This window comes from Stegostoma tigrinum, chromosome 8 (genome assembly GCF_030684315.1).
Source record: "Stegostoma tigrinum isolate sSteTig4 chromosome 8, sSteTig4.hap1, whole genome shotgun sequence".
NCBI classification, from domain to species: Eukaryota; Metazoa; Chordata; class Chondrichthyes; order Orectolobiformes; family Stegostomatidae; genus Stegostoma; species Stegostoma tigrinum.
This window is the reverse complement of record NC_081361.1, coordinates 50,914,062-50,929,364: the sequence shown is the minus strand read 5'-3', so window position 1 is coordinate 50,929,364 and position 15,303 is coordinate 50,914,062. Positions and strand designations below refer to the sequence as shown.

The 15,303-nt window shown below is 39.7% G+C and overlaps 1 protein-coding gene across 10 annotated transcripts in view; it reads right to left on the bottom strand.

Moving 5' to 3' along the window:
• sgip1a (SH3GL interacting endocytic adaptor 1a) overlaps window positions 1-15,303 on the bottom strand; it is a 248,344-nt gene that overhangs the window by 71,090 nt on the left and 161,951 nt on the right. For 5 of the 10 annotated variants that reach the window (XM_059647869.1, XM_059647871.1, XM_059647872.1 and 2 more), the window contains exons 9-14: window positions 13,067-13,091; window positions 11,426-11,477; window positions 8,814-8,902; window positions 7,657-7,749; window positions 2,373-2,447; window positions 579-1,076 (exon numbers count right to left, since the gene is read on the bottom strand). In XM_059647869.1, coding sequence (XP_059503852.1) covers window positions 579-1,076; window positions 2,373-2,447; window positions 7,657-7,749; window positions 8,814-8,902; window positions 11,426-11,477; window positions 13,067-13,091 — 832 coding nt within the window. The remainder of the gene's footprint in view (window positions 1-578; window positions 1,077-2,372; window positions 2,448-7,656; window positions 7,750-8,813; window positions 8,903-11,425; window positions 11,478-13,066; window positions 13,092-15,303) is intronic. The other 5 variants (XM_059647870.1, XM_059647878.1, XM_059647876.1 and 2 more) reach the window with 3 other exon arrangements.

Here is a 15,303-nt window from a genome sequence, read left to right as displayed (position 1 = left end):
AAGAACTCAAGTTTTCAGGTCCCTATATCAGCCTTTCTGCTCTGTTGCTGCATCAACAACATAATAATGGGGATGGTTTGAAGAAAAGGGGCCCATTTCTGACCTCACATGTAGTCCTAAGTCCTATTCAGAGGCATATGTTTAGTCAATATACTTTTGAGAGATTAAAATTCCACCGAATCTAAAACTAGATTTTGAAAGGATCTTTTAAACTGTCACATCTTGTACAATGGACCAGTCAGTCCTGAACTGAAATCTTAATTCCTTGATGTGTTGCTGTGTGGGAAGATACTGCAGGACGTGTAATATCCTATGTAAAATGTAAAAACCTGTCGGCCAGTTTCGTAAAAAGGTTAGAGGTGAAGCTTTTATGGGGAGGGGTGCGTGGAATGTCACTACAGGCTCACGTTCCTTCAAAAGAACACAAAAAAGCAGAGCTCAGCACAGAATGGAACAGCACAAATACAACAGGACAAAAGCAGGAGGAAGCCACTCATGTTGCTGACTTTGGGCCTTCTTAGTGGTGGCTGGCTCCAGTGTGGACATGCTAATGCAGTGTTTAACCTAACACCACGTACCACTGCTGTTGGATACGCCACTGCCTGAACTGGGTCCTGGAGAAGATACCACTGTTCTGTAGGTAGGAGGTGGAGGGGGAGGGGGTGTGGTCTTTTGCACCATTGCCAGCTCTTTCAGGGAGGAGGATGACTCGCTCTTTTCATTCTTGACCAAAACCTGCTCAGAACTCTTTTTCTCACTCCCGTCATGGTCTAGAGGCACAGAAACACTTGGAGGGGCATCAAGGGACTTGTTTTCACCCCAAGCCACTGGTGAGACCTCATCGCTAGCAGGTTGATCAGAGAAATCAATCCACTTGTTCTTCGACAGGATAAGTCCAGATCTGAGAGATACAACCGGGCCAAAAATATCATCCAGGTCACTGATAGACAACAGTTTATCAGGCTGGGGCTCTGCTTTGCCCTGGTCACTCCCTATAGTCCCAAGGGCTGAATTCGGTAAAGCTTGCTGCGTTGCTGCATCAAGGTCTGACTTGGTGCCTTTCAGAATAGTGTGGTCTTAAGTTCAAAATTCAAAAAGTTAAAAAAATCAGGAATCAAGAGGACAACAGATTAAACACAAAGCAAAACTCAAGAATATATACAATCAGTGTCAAAACGTGAAAAATTCAATATTACCGAAGAAACAGACTTGAAACATTTTTTAAAGAAAGTGATGAAAATACATTTTTCTCAACGCTTTGCTACTCTGCACCACTTTCTCCTACTCCCTCCCCATTCTTCTGAAAACATTGGCCTGGTGGGTTACCCTTTTGATGCTTTGGTCAAGCAACTTCTTTTTTCATGTCTGAGCCAACAAGAGTGAGTGTCAGCACTTAATTCTGCCATTTCTTCATCCGACAGTCACACATGTACTTTCCAGAAGGGAGAATTAGATATGTAAGAGGGACACTGTTAGAGTGTTGTCTCTTTCCAAGAGCCTGTTGAATCCTATGTAGCACCTTACCTGCTTGTCCTTAGAGGGTCCCTCGATCTGCACTAATTGCTGCAGGATCGAGGGACTGGGCAAGGGCATGCTGGAAGTCCCTGTGGCTTTCCTTTCCCTGTCATATACTCCCTGAAAATGCCCATCCCTCAAAATGCACTTAGCTCCCAGAAGATCTTTCTTCCTGAGAACCTGGTAAGGGCTGGAGTTGTTACAGCAGCTACCGTGGCCTACACCATGGCTCTGCCAATTTCTCGAGCTCTGTGGCCCAGGAATGGCTAGCAGCTCTTGACAGCTGGAAGTTCTTGGTCCAGGATCATAAATTTAGCAGAAAGCCCAATGGCACCCAATAGACAGCTTCATTGCAGATTGATCCAAAATATGCTCCTGCCTTTGTAACTCCCAGGTTTCTCTCTAGGAATCCCTTCTGCTTTTTGGACTTAGTCCAAAAAAAGAAACCTGGCCTAAGTGATCCACTTGTTGGTCGACTACGCTGGGGTTATCTTCAAATTACGTTTTTTTTGAAACATGTTCAGAGTGGAATTAAGATGCAGCAATCGAATCACCTAGACTAAATACTATACAATTTGGAAAGTAGTAACATACGTGTGAACTGAGAGATGTATAAAAAGGCTGAAAAAAGGTCACTTAAAAATGAGTAGTATTTCTCCATGTGTTGCAGGTTAATTTGCGTCTCTTTACAGTTGAATTAAATCTAGAGCACAAACAGACCATTCAGCCAACTCGTCTATAGTGCCAATTTATGCTCCTCATAAGTCTGTTCCATTGAGAAGGCCACACACTAGATAATTAACATGCTGGCTATATTAAACTCAAGTGCCACGAAGCATTAAACCAAAAATCCCTACCTGAACCTTCTGCTGATGGTGATCCTGTGCGAGGTGGTGTGGCTGGGACATGTTTTGGGGGCAGTGGTGGGGGAGCTGCAATGGAAAACAAGAAAAAAGGCAAATTGTGAAATTAAAGTGCTACAAATACAATATTTACAACGTTATAATGTTTTAGTACTGTGTCTTTAACTTCTGAGTAAAATGGAAGAATGAGGTCACAAGACCTTCTCCGAATTCTACCAAACAACAAGCTTTGGTGGCTTGATAATTAAAGGTGAAAGCAAGACTCAGGTTGTTTTACTGGCAGGAAGTGCAAAATGTTCATGTCTGCAGGCAATGGTAAGAGCTCTGAGTTGTGGATGAATTAAAAATCTCCAAGTCTCACAAGCAGCTGTAAAGAATATCAGTTTTCCTAGAAGGTTATACTTCAAAACATTTACTTAATTTCAAAGAAAATGAACAGAGTTAGGCATCTGGAAAATAGCTAATTAGTATCTTTATTTGGATATAAAACCCATGTTATTAATACAACTTGGGTGATGGGCTTTGAGAAGGAAGAGTCCACAACAAGTCATTATTGGGATTTTCTGAAATATTCCTGAAACCCTCAGAGACAAGAAAGTCCTCAAGTATCTGAGAGAGAGAGCCAGCTTCTGCACGTGAAGCAAAGAAAATGATCTCTTTAGCATTTAACATCCAGAAGTCAGGTAGGAGCACAGATTGGAGCGGTCAAGTTCAAAGAGGGTTTAATTAAGGCTGGATTTGCTTAGTTTTGACTAGAAAGAGGAATCTTTATGGCACCTCTCACCATAAAAGTCATTTTGGATTAAAAGTTACCTGGCTAGAAAAGAAAAAGGAAAACACAAAATCAGGAATGGAGAATATCTTTTGACTGATTCCAGGGGAATAAAGTATCTATTTAGAGATTAAGTACAACTGTGGCATATGACTTTGGACATGTTAAAAGCCATATGGCTTAAAAATTATGTGGATTAAATTTGGAATTACTTATAAAAACTGTAATGACTTGTTGTGGACTCTTCCTTCTCAAAGCCCATCACCCAAGTTGTATTAATAACATGGGTTTTATATCCATATAAAGATACTAAAAAATGTTGCTTTTTGTTAAATACAATAAAAGTCTTAAAATTTGAAATCTTATGTGATCCTTTCAGATGTTCCCTGGAATTCATGTATCTTTCTAAAACCTATCAGTCTCTATAGAAATTAGAACAAAAGTGAGAATATTATTTGTTGAGTTTTACATTATTCAAACATAAAAGAGTAATGATATTTATAACTAATTTTTTTAAAAAAATGACTTTTGCAATAGGAAATCAATGACAAAGCTGAGATGAAGTGGGGAAATAATTTGTAGGATTTCGGTATGTTTCATCAATTTTGAAGTCGTCACGATTGTATTGTATTGAGCTAATTTTGAACATTGTAAACAAATAAACAGCAGAAAGAGAGATCCCTTCTTACTTCAATAAAGTGGCACAAAATATTTTACGGGCAGGTAGAGTCTGAGCTAAATGTCTCATTCGTAATACACCACCTCTTAACATAACAGTATCCTCTCAGACCCACACAGAAGAATCAGCATACACTACGTATTCAAATCCTGGAGTGAGACTTGAAGCCACAAATTTCAGCTTATCTTGACACTTAAATGTAGATTTCCTTTTTTGGAAGAGATAAGTGGAAACGTAGAAAAAACTAAATGAGAAATGTTTCTCTTTTAGTTGGTAAATGCACTTTCCGGTGTGTGAAACTGTTGTACAGGCCAAGTAAGTGCTCGATTAATTCCCTGTGGAGTGATCAATGATCATCAACTGCATAAAGACAGTCTGTTTCAAATTCAGGGCTTGAAGCTGTAAGGCAGTGCAAAGAAATCAGATGCTTCTTCCAAATTCAGGGCTGGTACTATCTCAAAGAACAAAGAAAATTACAGCACAGGAACAGGCCCTTCAGCCCTCCAAGCCTGCACCGATCTGGAACCTCTATCTAAACCTGTCACCTATTTTCCAAGGATCTGTATCCCTCTGCTCCCTGCCCTTTCATGTACCTCTCTAGATACATCTTAAATGACGCTATCGTGCCTGCCTCTACCACCTCCACTGGCAATGCGTTCCAGGCACCCACCACCTTCTGCATATAGCACTTTCCATGCATATCTCCATTAAACTTTTCCCCTCTCACCTTGAAATTGCGACCCCTAGCAATTGAGTCCCCCACCCTGGGAAAAAGCTTCTTGCTATCCACCCGGTCTATACCTCTCATGGTTTCGTAGACCTCAATCAGGTCACCCTCAACCTCATGTCTTGAAGCAAACCAGGCTCCTGAGATGCTGCTTGGCCTGCTGTGTTCATCCAGCTTCACACTTAGTTATCTTGGATTCTCCAGCATCTGCATTTCCCATTATCTCCCCCCTCAACCTCCGTCTTTCTAATGTAAATAATCCTAATCTACTCAACATTTCTTCATATCTGGCGCCCTCCATACCAGGCAACATCCTGGTGAACTCCTCTGCACCCTTTCCAAAGCATCTACATCCTTTTGGTAATGTGGTGACCAGAGCTATACGCAGTTTTCCAGATGTGGTCGAACCAAAGTCTTATACAACTGTAACATGACCTGCCAACTCTTGTACTCAATACCCCATCCGATGAATGAAAGCATGCCGTATGCCTTCTTCATGTCTCTATCGATCTGCATTGCTACCTTCAGGGCACAATAGACCTGAACATCCAGATCTCTCTGTGCATCAATTTTCCCCAGGGCTTTTCCATTTACCGTATAGTTCACTCTTGAAATGGATCTTCCAAAATGCATCTCGCATTTACTTTTTTTTCTTCTCAAATGCACTCATTCATTTAATGACATGAAGTGTACTGCAATTACATAATACTTAGGCCTCCATATTTGTCACTGTAGCTTCTGAAAAATGCTTAGTTCCCAGATGTTGTACTGAGGAAAAGGGGATGAGGGTAAAGAGATGTGGGGTTGGAAGGGATTATTCCTTAGTCAGTCAGTTCAGGAATCGAGCATGGGATGGATGTCTAACATCAGTCAGGGGGTGGGAGTGGAATTTTAATTGTCTATCCGCAGAAAGCTCCTGGCTGTTATCAGGAATTCTGACTTCACAGGACTTTTCTACAAAAACTGTACATGTGACATCTTAGAACTTAACTGTGGGTATGCAAAATTGCTGCATATGATATTTTCTCAGATGACTGCTCCTGGTAGCTTGAGTTATTTGCTACCTCTACCAGTTTGTGGCATTGGATAAATTTTGTTTGAGGCAGTTCACTGACACAAATCCTCCCTTGTCTAGAGACTGTCTCGTGATTATTGGTAGAGGATACACTATTGTGTAGTCTGGAGAGGAGAGACACTGTTCTCAGAAAACATGAAGGTTTATTGCATGATAGTTGTAAGCACGGCTACTTTTGGCTCAACACCATTGCTAGGGGATTGGTGAGCAGATACAGGTATATCTGCTGGCTCCAAAAACTACTGTCGAATTCCTCAAACATCACCAATAAAAATGATCTGGCCATCAACTGTTTCAGTTTGTTGCCAAGCACAAAATGCTACTTTGTTTCCTACATTACTACTATGACTAGCCCTCAAAACATGTCTGGCTATTTAGAGCTTTAGGGTGTCCTGTGATTGTTAAATATGCAACTTTTCATCTTTTCTATTTAGATTGGTGATAAAAGTCAATGTACTTGTGGCACCCTGGTGGTTAAGTGTTAGAGACAAACTTTTCAGTGACAGCCAACACAATGCCAATGGAGAATTAGGCTGGTGCAACTTTGGTATAATCATGCTTCTGGACAGTAAACTATGAAGAATGAGTTCCTCATTAAAACAAAATGCAATAAATTCTGCTCTGCAGTTGCTCCAGTTATTTGGATGGATCATCAAAGAACATTAGTCTCTCAAAATCATTGATTCTGGTTCCATCGCCAGCTCTAGGTCCTGAGTTTAATTCAATCGCACAGTCAAAAAGACCTTATAAAACTTGCGATAACAAGGTGTAGAGCTGGATGAACACAGCGGGCCAAACAGCATCAGAGGAGCAGGAACGCTGATGTTTTGAGCCTGGACCCTTCTTCAGAAATGGGGGAGGGGAAGAGTGTTTTGAAATATATAGGGAGAGAGGGGGAGGTGGATAGAAGATGGATAAAGGAGAAGATAGGTGGAAAGCAGACAGGCAGGTCAAAGAGGCGGGAATGGAGCCAGTAAAGGTGAATGTAGGTGGGGAATTAGGGAGGGCAGAGGTCAGTCCAGGGAGGATGGACAGGTCGGTGGGGGGTGGGATGAGGTTAGTCGATGGGAGATGGAGGTGAGGCTTGAGGTGGGAGGAAGGACCGGTTAGGGAGGCAGGGATGAGCTGGGCTGGTTTTGGGATGTGGTAGGGGAAGGGGAGATTTTGAAGCTTGTGAAGTCTATATTGATACCATTGGGCTGCAGGATTCCCAAGCGAAATATGAGGTGCTGTCCCTGCAACCTTCAGGTGGCATCATTGCAGCACTGCATTTGGCCCAGATGGACACGTTGTCTAAGGAATGGGAGGTGGAGTTGAAATGATTCGCAACTGGGAGGTGCATTTGTTTAGTGCGTACCGAGTGTAGGTGTTCCGCAAGGCGGTTACCAGGTCTACAAAACTTTCTGTTGTTAAACACCAATGTCCAAAAGCTACAGCATTAACCCAAAAAATATAGCAGCAATGTTGGAAATGTCATTAGAGCAGATTGGCAAACTTTTGTTGAGTCAGAGATACATTGATGGAGCAAACTGCTCCACACTTACTACGCTGACTGTGTTAGAATGAAAAATTAAATTGTCCCCATTGAGCAAATGTTTCAAATCTTATTACATAGTTGTTCATAAAGGACTCAAAATCATTCATCTGTTCGAATATCTTGGGGTTAGTGTGTCTTTCATTATACTTTCAGGATGAATTATGTGTTTGTAGGCTGCGTCAATTGAGCTTATGTTATCTATCAACAATCAACAATGTGTCTCTGAAGAGTAGTTCAATTCCAAAGCATGAACTGAAGAAAAATTACCGCAAACAAAAACTGAAGAGATATTAAGGATATATCGCAATTTTAAGTAACAACTCAATTAACTGTAAGACAAGCTGGGCCATCTTTTGTTGGTGTCTATTACTTACCAGTAACTTGTACATTCATGTTAATAATTGCTTAATTACACATTTAGTTAAAATGCTTGTTCTGTGAACTTGAATGATCTTGTTGCAGAATGCATGTGTTTGCTATCGACTTACTTCCAATAGGGAATGACCGAGTCGACAAAGATGACTGTCTTTCGGAGTCAGTGGCTTCGAATGGCCCCCAGATCTCAGGTTGATCAATGACAGCTTTAAGATATGGACAAAGTCAGCCAGCAAATTAACACAGGGCATAGTTACACTGCATAAGCCTTACACTTTATAACTAATATCTACAGTTCACCAGAAGTCGTGTGTCGCAAGATGTCTTGATCACAGCTGTGAAGCCAGAATTATACCAAATGCCTTGCTGCAGTTTGCTGGATCATTGAGGGGATTACTCAGGCTTGGTCACCCAGATGCCCATATCTGTTGAATTTTTTGGTGCTTAGCTACCCAGGTGAAGAACCTTATCACTGAGCAAGGGACCGATGTCTAATGTTTTAACATAAATCTTGGAAGTGGGAGCATCCAGACCATTCAGAAATAACTGACCAGCAAGGCAAACATGTGTCTTAGATAAAGGCTGGTGACTCCTCCATTTGTTTGGTGTATTGGATGTCACACAAATGTTAAGTTTTTAAACCCCTCATTGGAATGTTCAACTTGCATTCTTGAGGTCACACAATTTCCGCCTCTGTATAAATAACCTTGGGCTGTGCAAGTAATAAGCCGCACTATTTTCTGTGATGGAACTAGGTTTTGAATATCATAGTTACGTGTCCAAAAATACCAATAAGTTGAAAACATATAAGGTATAAAAAAGTATATATCTCTAATCACATCTAATCAAAGCTCTGCACACCCATGCTCTGATTTTAACTTTGTCTTCATGACTTTATCTATAATTTATTTGGAAAGCTGTACTTCTCATCCTCAAAGATGTTCTCTCATGATTGCTGTCAAGAATTTGCAGCTTTTTTTTATCCTTGTACCCTCAGTGGAAGTCAGTGCTGATAAATGTGTCTGTATTATACAAAATAAAATAAAACTTCAACAAGGACATATCAAGCTAAAAATGTCAAATATTAACCAATTGTTCTGCATGGTGGAAGTGAAAGCTGAACTATAAATTTGAAGTTTTTCTTTTGCAATCTAGAAGCATGAAGAGCTATGCGTTAAGAAGATATGGCATGCCGTAATGTACTTTACATTATCACACCCTGCACATGCAGATGCATTTATTATTGGTTCCGGCATTGTATGTGACGTACCTTCTGATGTAATGCCTTCAAAAGCAGACTCCAATGGTGGGCCAAAGAGTGGAATCAGTGATGCAGTATCCTCTGGCACCTTTTTACTACTAGGAGAAGAGAAAAAAGAAATGAGAAAGAAGGAATACATAATTAGAGGTGAATAAAAAAGAACTTAAAAGCAACTGAGAATCACTACATCTTGGTCAGACAAAATTATTGCCTCTCCTTAATCTTTTGTTGACAAACGTAGGGCTAGATGGTGCCCTGCTCAAATGTTATCCTGAGGACTCTTCAGACTCATTGCACCTAGGGTTGATGGCCTTAGGTCTGAATTGATACGTTCATATGATAACCTCAAGATTTAAGGCATTCAAGAGAGCTTTGGATGATTATTTGGATAGGAATAGTGCCAAGAATATGGGAAAAAGCAAGACATCGACACTAGGTAATGATGCTCGATTGAAGAGCCAGTGCAGGGATAATCCACTGAATGGCCTCCTTTTGCACTGTAACAATTCTGTGATTGATACAGTGATTAAACTATGTGCTAGATTGGGCAGTTGTCATGACATCTGCATTGGGGAAAGAGAAATACAAAATTACATGAAACATAATCCTCGAGTCCTTTGGTTCTAAGGATCTTTCACTTGCAGCTTGGATAAACTTGGCTGTTTTGAGCATTCTGTGTATTTCTGAAATTGGAAGTCAGAAGCTTGAACAGCATTAAATCCTATCTCTAACAAGACACTATCATCGTGAACAGAAAGGCAGGTCTGATGGCCATATATGCAGGGGCATCATTAGTAGGCAAAATCGTTAAGGTAGGAAGCTTCAAACCAAATGTTTTGCAATTATTGTACTAAGGATATTAATCAGAGCAGCAAATTGGACTGATTATTTTCATATTTATTTTATCTTATGCTGTAAATCAAAAAAGTACTTTCTCACATTTGACACAATTTCTGAGTTATAAGTCAACTTTTGACTGGATGTTAGTTTATACTCAAAAGCATTTTCTGAATCAATTCATTTCATGTTGTAGGGATTGAATAATATGAATAGTAATAACTAGACTTAAAACATTAATGCCTTTATGGATTTTAAGCAATGAGATTGAATGTAGCAAGAAAAAGAAAAGTCTTGAAGAGGAATGGTGGAATATTGCAATCACTATTTGACTTATGTTGTTCTTGGGATTAGCTCCTATAATTCGCAACATATTTTGTTGTTTATAGGCTCACTAAACATTTAATATGAGAGCAAGCTGACTAGTGCTGATCACACAACAGCAAAAGTATCTTCTTAGCAGTGGGATAAGACTCTGTGACAAGTTGTGGCCTCATGGGCACCACACACATTTTTTTGTTCTTCAGTTTCAACAAATAAAAACATTTCCAAGTTTGATTAGATTGATTGAAAATACAAATGACCTTCAATTTTGTGGCATCTAATACACACTTGTTGACAAAATACCCAGTTCCTAAAATTTCCACAAAGAGTACTGGGATAAAAGCTTGAATACGCTGCACTAAACCTGCCTGGGTTTGATGGCAAAGTTTTGTTGCAAACTCAGTGAGGTGAAACGTGGCTATCAACTTTTATGTTATACTGGGCGTACTGACTTTTATTCCCTTTCTGGCCATAGTTGTTAAATGGATAAAAAAAACTGAGAAAATGCAAAAGAATATTTAATTTATTTAAAATTGTGACAAATTTAATGATGGCCTATTTATCCCTACATCTTATGGTCTAATGAAATGTCAGTGATCTGAAATGCTGACTGATATTAAACCTAGCAGCTGGTGCCCACTTGGAAGACTAGTGACTGCCTCATGTTGCCTCTGTGGGAAGACTCAATAAAACCTCTTGCCCTCAAGTGTTTAGCTGTCTAGAGCTAGACCTTCCATTCAGACAAGCTCCCCAGCAGGGTGAAATCCCAGCCTGAGAACAGAATACCAAAGCCAGCAGCACCACAGGGAACAAAGACTATCACTGGCAACATTCGAAGGCCTAGTCGTGAATCAATGCTGGATCACTGGACATAGGTGAGTGAGATGAAATGGGGGCTGTAGGTAAAAGTTCACCTGAGAGGGACAGGAGACAAGGTTAGCAGAGGAATGATTTTCAACCACCATCTGTCTTGAAGTTGGATGCCATGATTGGGTACTGATTACCTGTCAATGAGGATTTCCCTGCTTTCCCCCAAGTGCGGCCAATCCCTTTCAAACTACTGCTGAGCTTCAATGTGCTCAAAAGTATTTGATGTCAGCTGAACAATTAAATAGCCTCAATGATATCCTATTACTAGTATGTGGGGTTTCTGAATTGGGCCCATCCTGTCCCAAATAATTGGTGGCATTATGAAAACAATCGACAATATCATATTGGGAAGCTGATGAAGGTACACTCTTGTCAATGCTGTTACCCCTCCAACGCAAAAATCATGCCTCATCCAGCACACTCCATGAATGCTGCACGGTCAGCTCAATATTTCTAGCAATTTCTGTTTTTAATTCAATGGGAAAAAATATTCTATCTTCAGGATGATGATAGGGGAAGAAAACATACTCGGCTCTATCACTAGCGCTTCCTAGACAGATTCAGGAGATTGAATGAATATTTATACCAACCTGACAACTTCTGATGTGGGTGTTGACCGTCTTGGTCGAGCTATTTCTTCGCCTGCACAAACAACAATTTATTTTCTCCATGCAAAGGATTTAGAATAAATAATAAAACATAATGATTTAAAACTTATCTGTATTAATTATTCAAATCTCCTTGATGCCATACATTAAATAATTAATTTCTCATTGTGTAATATGAAAAGAAGATAAAATTAAATTCTGTAATATGTCAATACATGGCAGACTGTGTTCACTTAAAAGCAAGCTTTTATGCACAAATAATGTCTTAAACAGCACTAAATAATGAAGAAAATCGAAACTTGTTAATTGATAGCATATTTTGCTGATCCTTCTCTCCCTTTGTAATGTTTGTTTCTAATTTATTGCCGATACCAGTACAATCATTGCTTGTACAGCCATACAATTATAGTGACATACAGCATGGAAAGAGACCCTTTGGTCAAACTTGTTCATGCTGACCAGTTTTCCTAAACAGAACTCGTCCCATTTTCTCAGAGATAGTAAGAACTGCCAGTGCTTGAGTCAGAGATAAACACAGTGTGAAGCTGAGAAGCACAGCAGGCCAGGCAGCATCAGAGGAGCAGGAAAGTTGACATTTTGGGTTGGGACCTTCTTCAGGGTCCTGACCCGAAACATCAGCTTTCCCACTCCTCCGGTGCTGCCTAGCCCAATGTGCTCTCCAGCTCCACACTGTGTTGTCCCATTTTTTTGTGTTTGGCTCATATCCCTCTAAACTTTTCCTTTCCATGTGCCTGTCCAAATGTCTTTTAACTGTTGCAATTGTACTCAGCTCTGCCACTTCCTCTGGCAGCTCAATCCATACACGTACACCCTCTGTGCGAAAAAGTTGGCCCTCAGCTTCCTTTTCCCCTCTCACCTTAAACACATGTCATCTAGTTTTGGACATATCTACCCTGGGGAAAATATCTTGGCTAATCACCTTATATATGCCCCTCATGATTTTGTAAACCTCTAAACAGCTTAGCCTTTTACGCTTTAGGGAAAATTTCCCAACTTATCCAGCCTTTCTTTGTAAATGAAGCCTGTCAGTCTTGGGAACATCCTTATAAATCTGTTTTTGCACCCTTTCCAGTTTAATAACATCCTTCCTATAGCAGGGCGACTAGAATTGTATGGAGTACTCCAAATGTGGCCTTTACAATGTCTTGTACACCTGTAACATACCAGCTCCTGTACTCCGTGCTCTGGCTGATGAAGGTAAAAGTGCCAAATGCCTTCTTCACCACCCTGCCTACCAGTGATGCCAGTTTCAAGGAATTATGTACCAGCACCCTACGTCTCTCTGTTCCTTTAGACGTTTCTTTCTTCTGGTCCTCCTAAAGATGCCAAGATGGCATCCAATGTGCTGATCCCCTTCTCTGTATTTCCAAATGTCGACATTGGGATTGGTGATTTTACAACTTCTAATTTATTCATTCAGGAGCTTACCTCTCTCAGTAATTCTTTCCTCTTATTTACAGATTTTTTTGAAATCATAGCTGAAAGCCTCCTTATCACCAAATATCACCAACAGAGCCTTGCTTTTTACTTCACCAGTAACACTTCTGCTACACTGTCACCCTTCACTTTGGTTCATTAATGACAATAATAACAACAACTTACTGGATAAGTTCCGTTTGATAATTGCCTGGAAAGAAATAGAAAATATATTAACTTCTCGGATTTAACAAAAATAAAAGCAAAGACAGGCTGGTCTCTCTATACGATGACAATCTTGTGCCAATTACAGAGCCGAGTAGAAGCAGTGGTAGTATAGACTCTTCAGGTTTCACCTGCATTGTGACGGAAGGAATTTGGGTTTGGAACTGGGGTGAAATTTCCTCTTAATTTTGAATAAGTGCTTTCTTTCCTTTACTGTACTTTTTAATAGCCTTGACTCAATTGTAATATGCTTTTCTCCTGTGAGTCCTTTTAAGGGATAATCTACGCAGCCAACTCAATGCAGTATTAAGGGAATGTTATCCTGTCATATCTGCCACTTCTTGCTTGAGATATTAAACTGAGGCCTCAATCCTTTTCTGGAATAGGAGTAAAAAAATCCCATGACACTATTCAATAAAGAGCAGTGGAGTGCTGTTTGGTACCAAATAATTGTCCCTCAGTCAACATTTCTAAAACTGATTATTTGGCCATTTTTTGTGTGCTATTTGGCAAGGGGGGCAGGGATCATGCTTTATGGAAATTGATTGCTCCATTCCCTATGTCACAACAGTGACCATGATTTGAAGATGCAAGTGTTTGAGGTGGACAAAGCCAGAAGTCACACAACACCAGGTTATAGTCCAACAAATTAATTTAAAATCACAAGCTTTCAAACCACTGCTATTTTATCAGGTGAAGTAGAGAGAGACACACAGACACAGAGCATAAGAGTGACAGCAGAGCCAAACCAGTTAATTGGCTTGAATAACCTGAAATTATAATAGGTGATGTATAAATGCAACTTCTTTTTCTATCTACAGTTGAATAGAAAACATGTTAGGACATCTACTTCTCACATTACTTGCACCATCAAGTTTTTCAGTGGGCCTGGATTCTTACCCCTTACCCTATTCAGTAGTACAGGCTGAGGACAAGACAGTCTGCTGACAACAGAAGCATAGGTACTTGGCTTAGGAACAGGGATGGAGATGTATATGCCCATAGAAGCAACAAGGTTATCTGTTTGTGGAGAAGAGGCTGAAATTTTTAAAAAATCCCTCAGATTAAGTTTAAACTTGAACTAAAATTGCAATTTGAACCCCAGAAACAAAACTTCAGTTTATGTTAGGGTTAGAATCTCACTGATGAATCTCCTTGTACAACAGCTACCAGCAGAGGTAGAGATTTACTGGCGAGGGGGATGGGAGAGGGATAGAAGGGAAAGATTAGTGAGTTGATCAACCTTGCTATGCTTTGTATCTCATTCTTGTTCTAATTTCCAGAATTGCCTCCACTCTCCTCAATTCTTCAAACTGAAATTGTACCTCTGCCTGGCAAGATTAATTGAATTTGACTTGTGTACTTTCAGGAGAGAAGAGATTACAAAAGAAGCAAAAAGCAAAGAAGTTATATGGGGTGAATAAAGATTCGAAGTTTGGTTTGTGTATCATGTATACAGAATAAGCTGGAGAATTAGACTGGCTGTCAAAACTATTTTTCAGGCTCAACATAGGCTATTATGGACATGTAGTCAGGTAGAAATTAAAAAGGAAATGTTCAAAAATCTATATAAAACATTTTTGATTTTGTCTCTCAATAAGAATACATTTCAAAATGATTTTCTGTGTATTGCATTAAACAAGTCAGCAGTCCTTTATGATTCACCAAAGGTTTGCCCAATTTATAATGTAAAAGATTTAGAACAAAAGACTAAAATCATAAATTATATGTTCAAGGCTCACACTGACACAAGGTGGTAATTCTGATTTTGGGTGGCCATGTAGAAGAGGCAATTTCACATTGTATCTATTGTACGTTGCAGGCATTTTTTCCTTCTGAACAAGTGCTGTAATTGTTCAGGTAAAGGTTCATGACCAGTTCATTGGAGAAATTAAAATGAGCAATAATTGTTCATTGTCAGCATTGCTCACGTCCTGGGAACAAATGAAAAGAACTTTAATGAACAGAAAAGAATCCTCTCGCCTTATAAATGAACAAGAGGTTGTAGCAAGGTAATTGCAGAGAAAAGGGATGAGAACTCAAAAGATTCACTAACTCATCTTCCAATTAAAAATCCTTAAATAAGATACTTTTGTCATACCAAATTAGATCTGTTGTCAATATAGTTATGTGACTGTTTGTTTAAACTCCTTAAGAACTACAGGCCATTGGTTAAGTCATGTGTAATAAAGTTATCA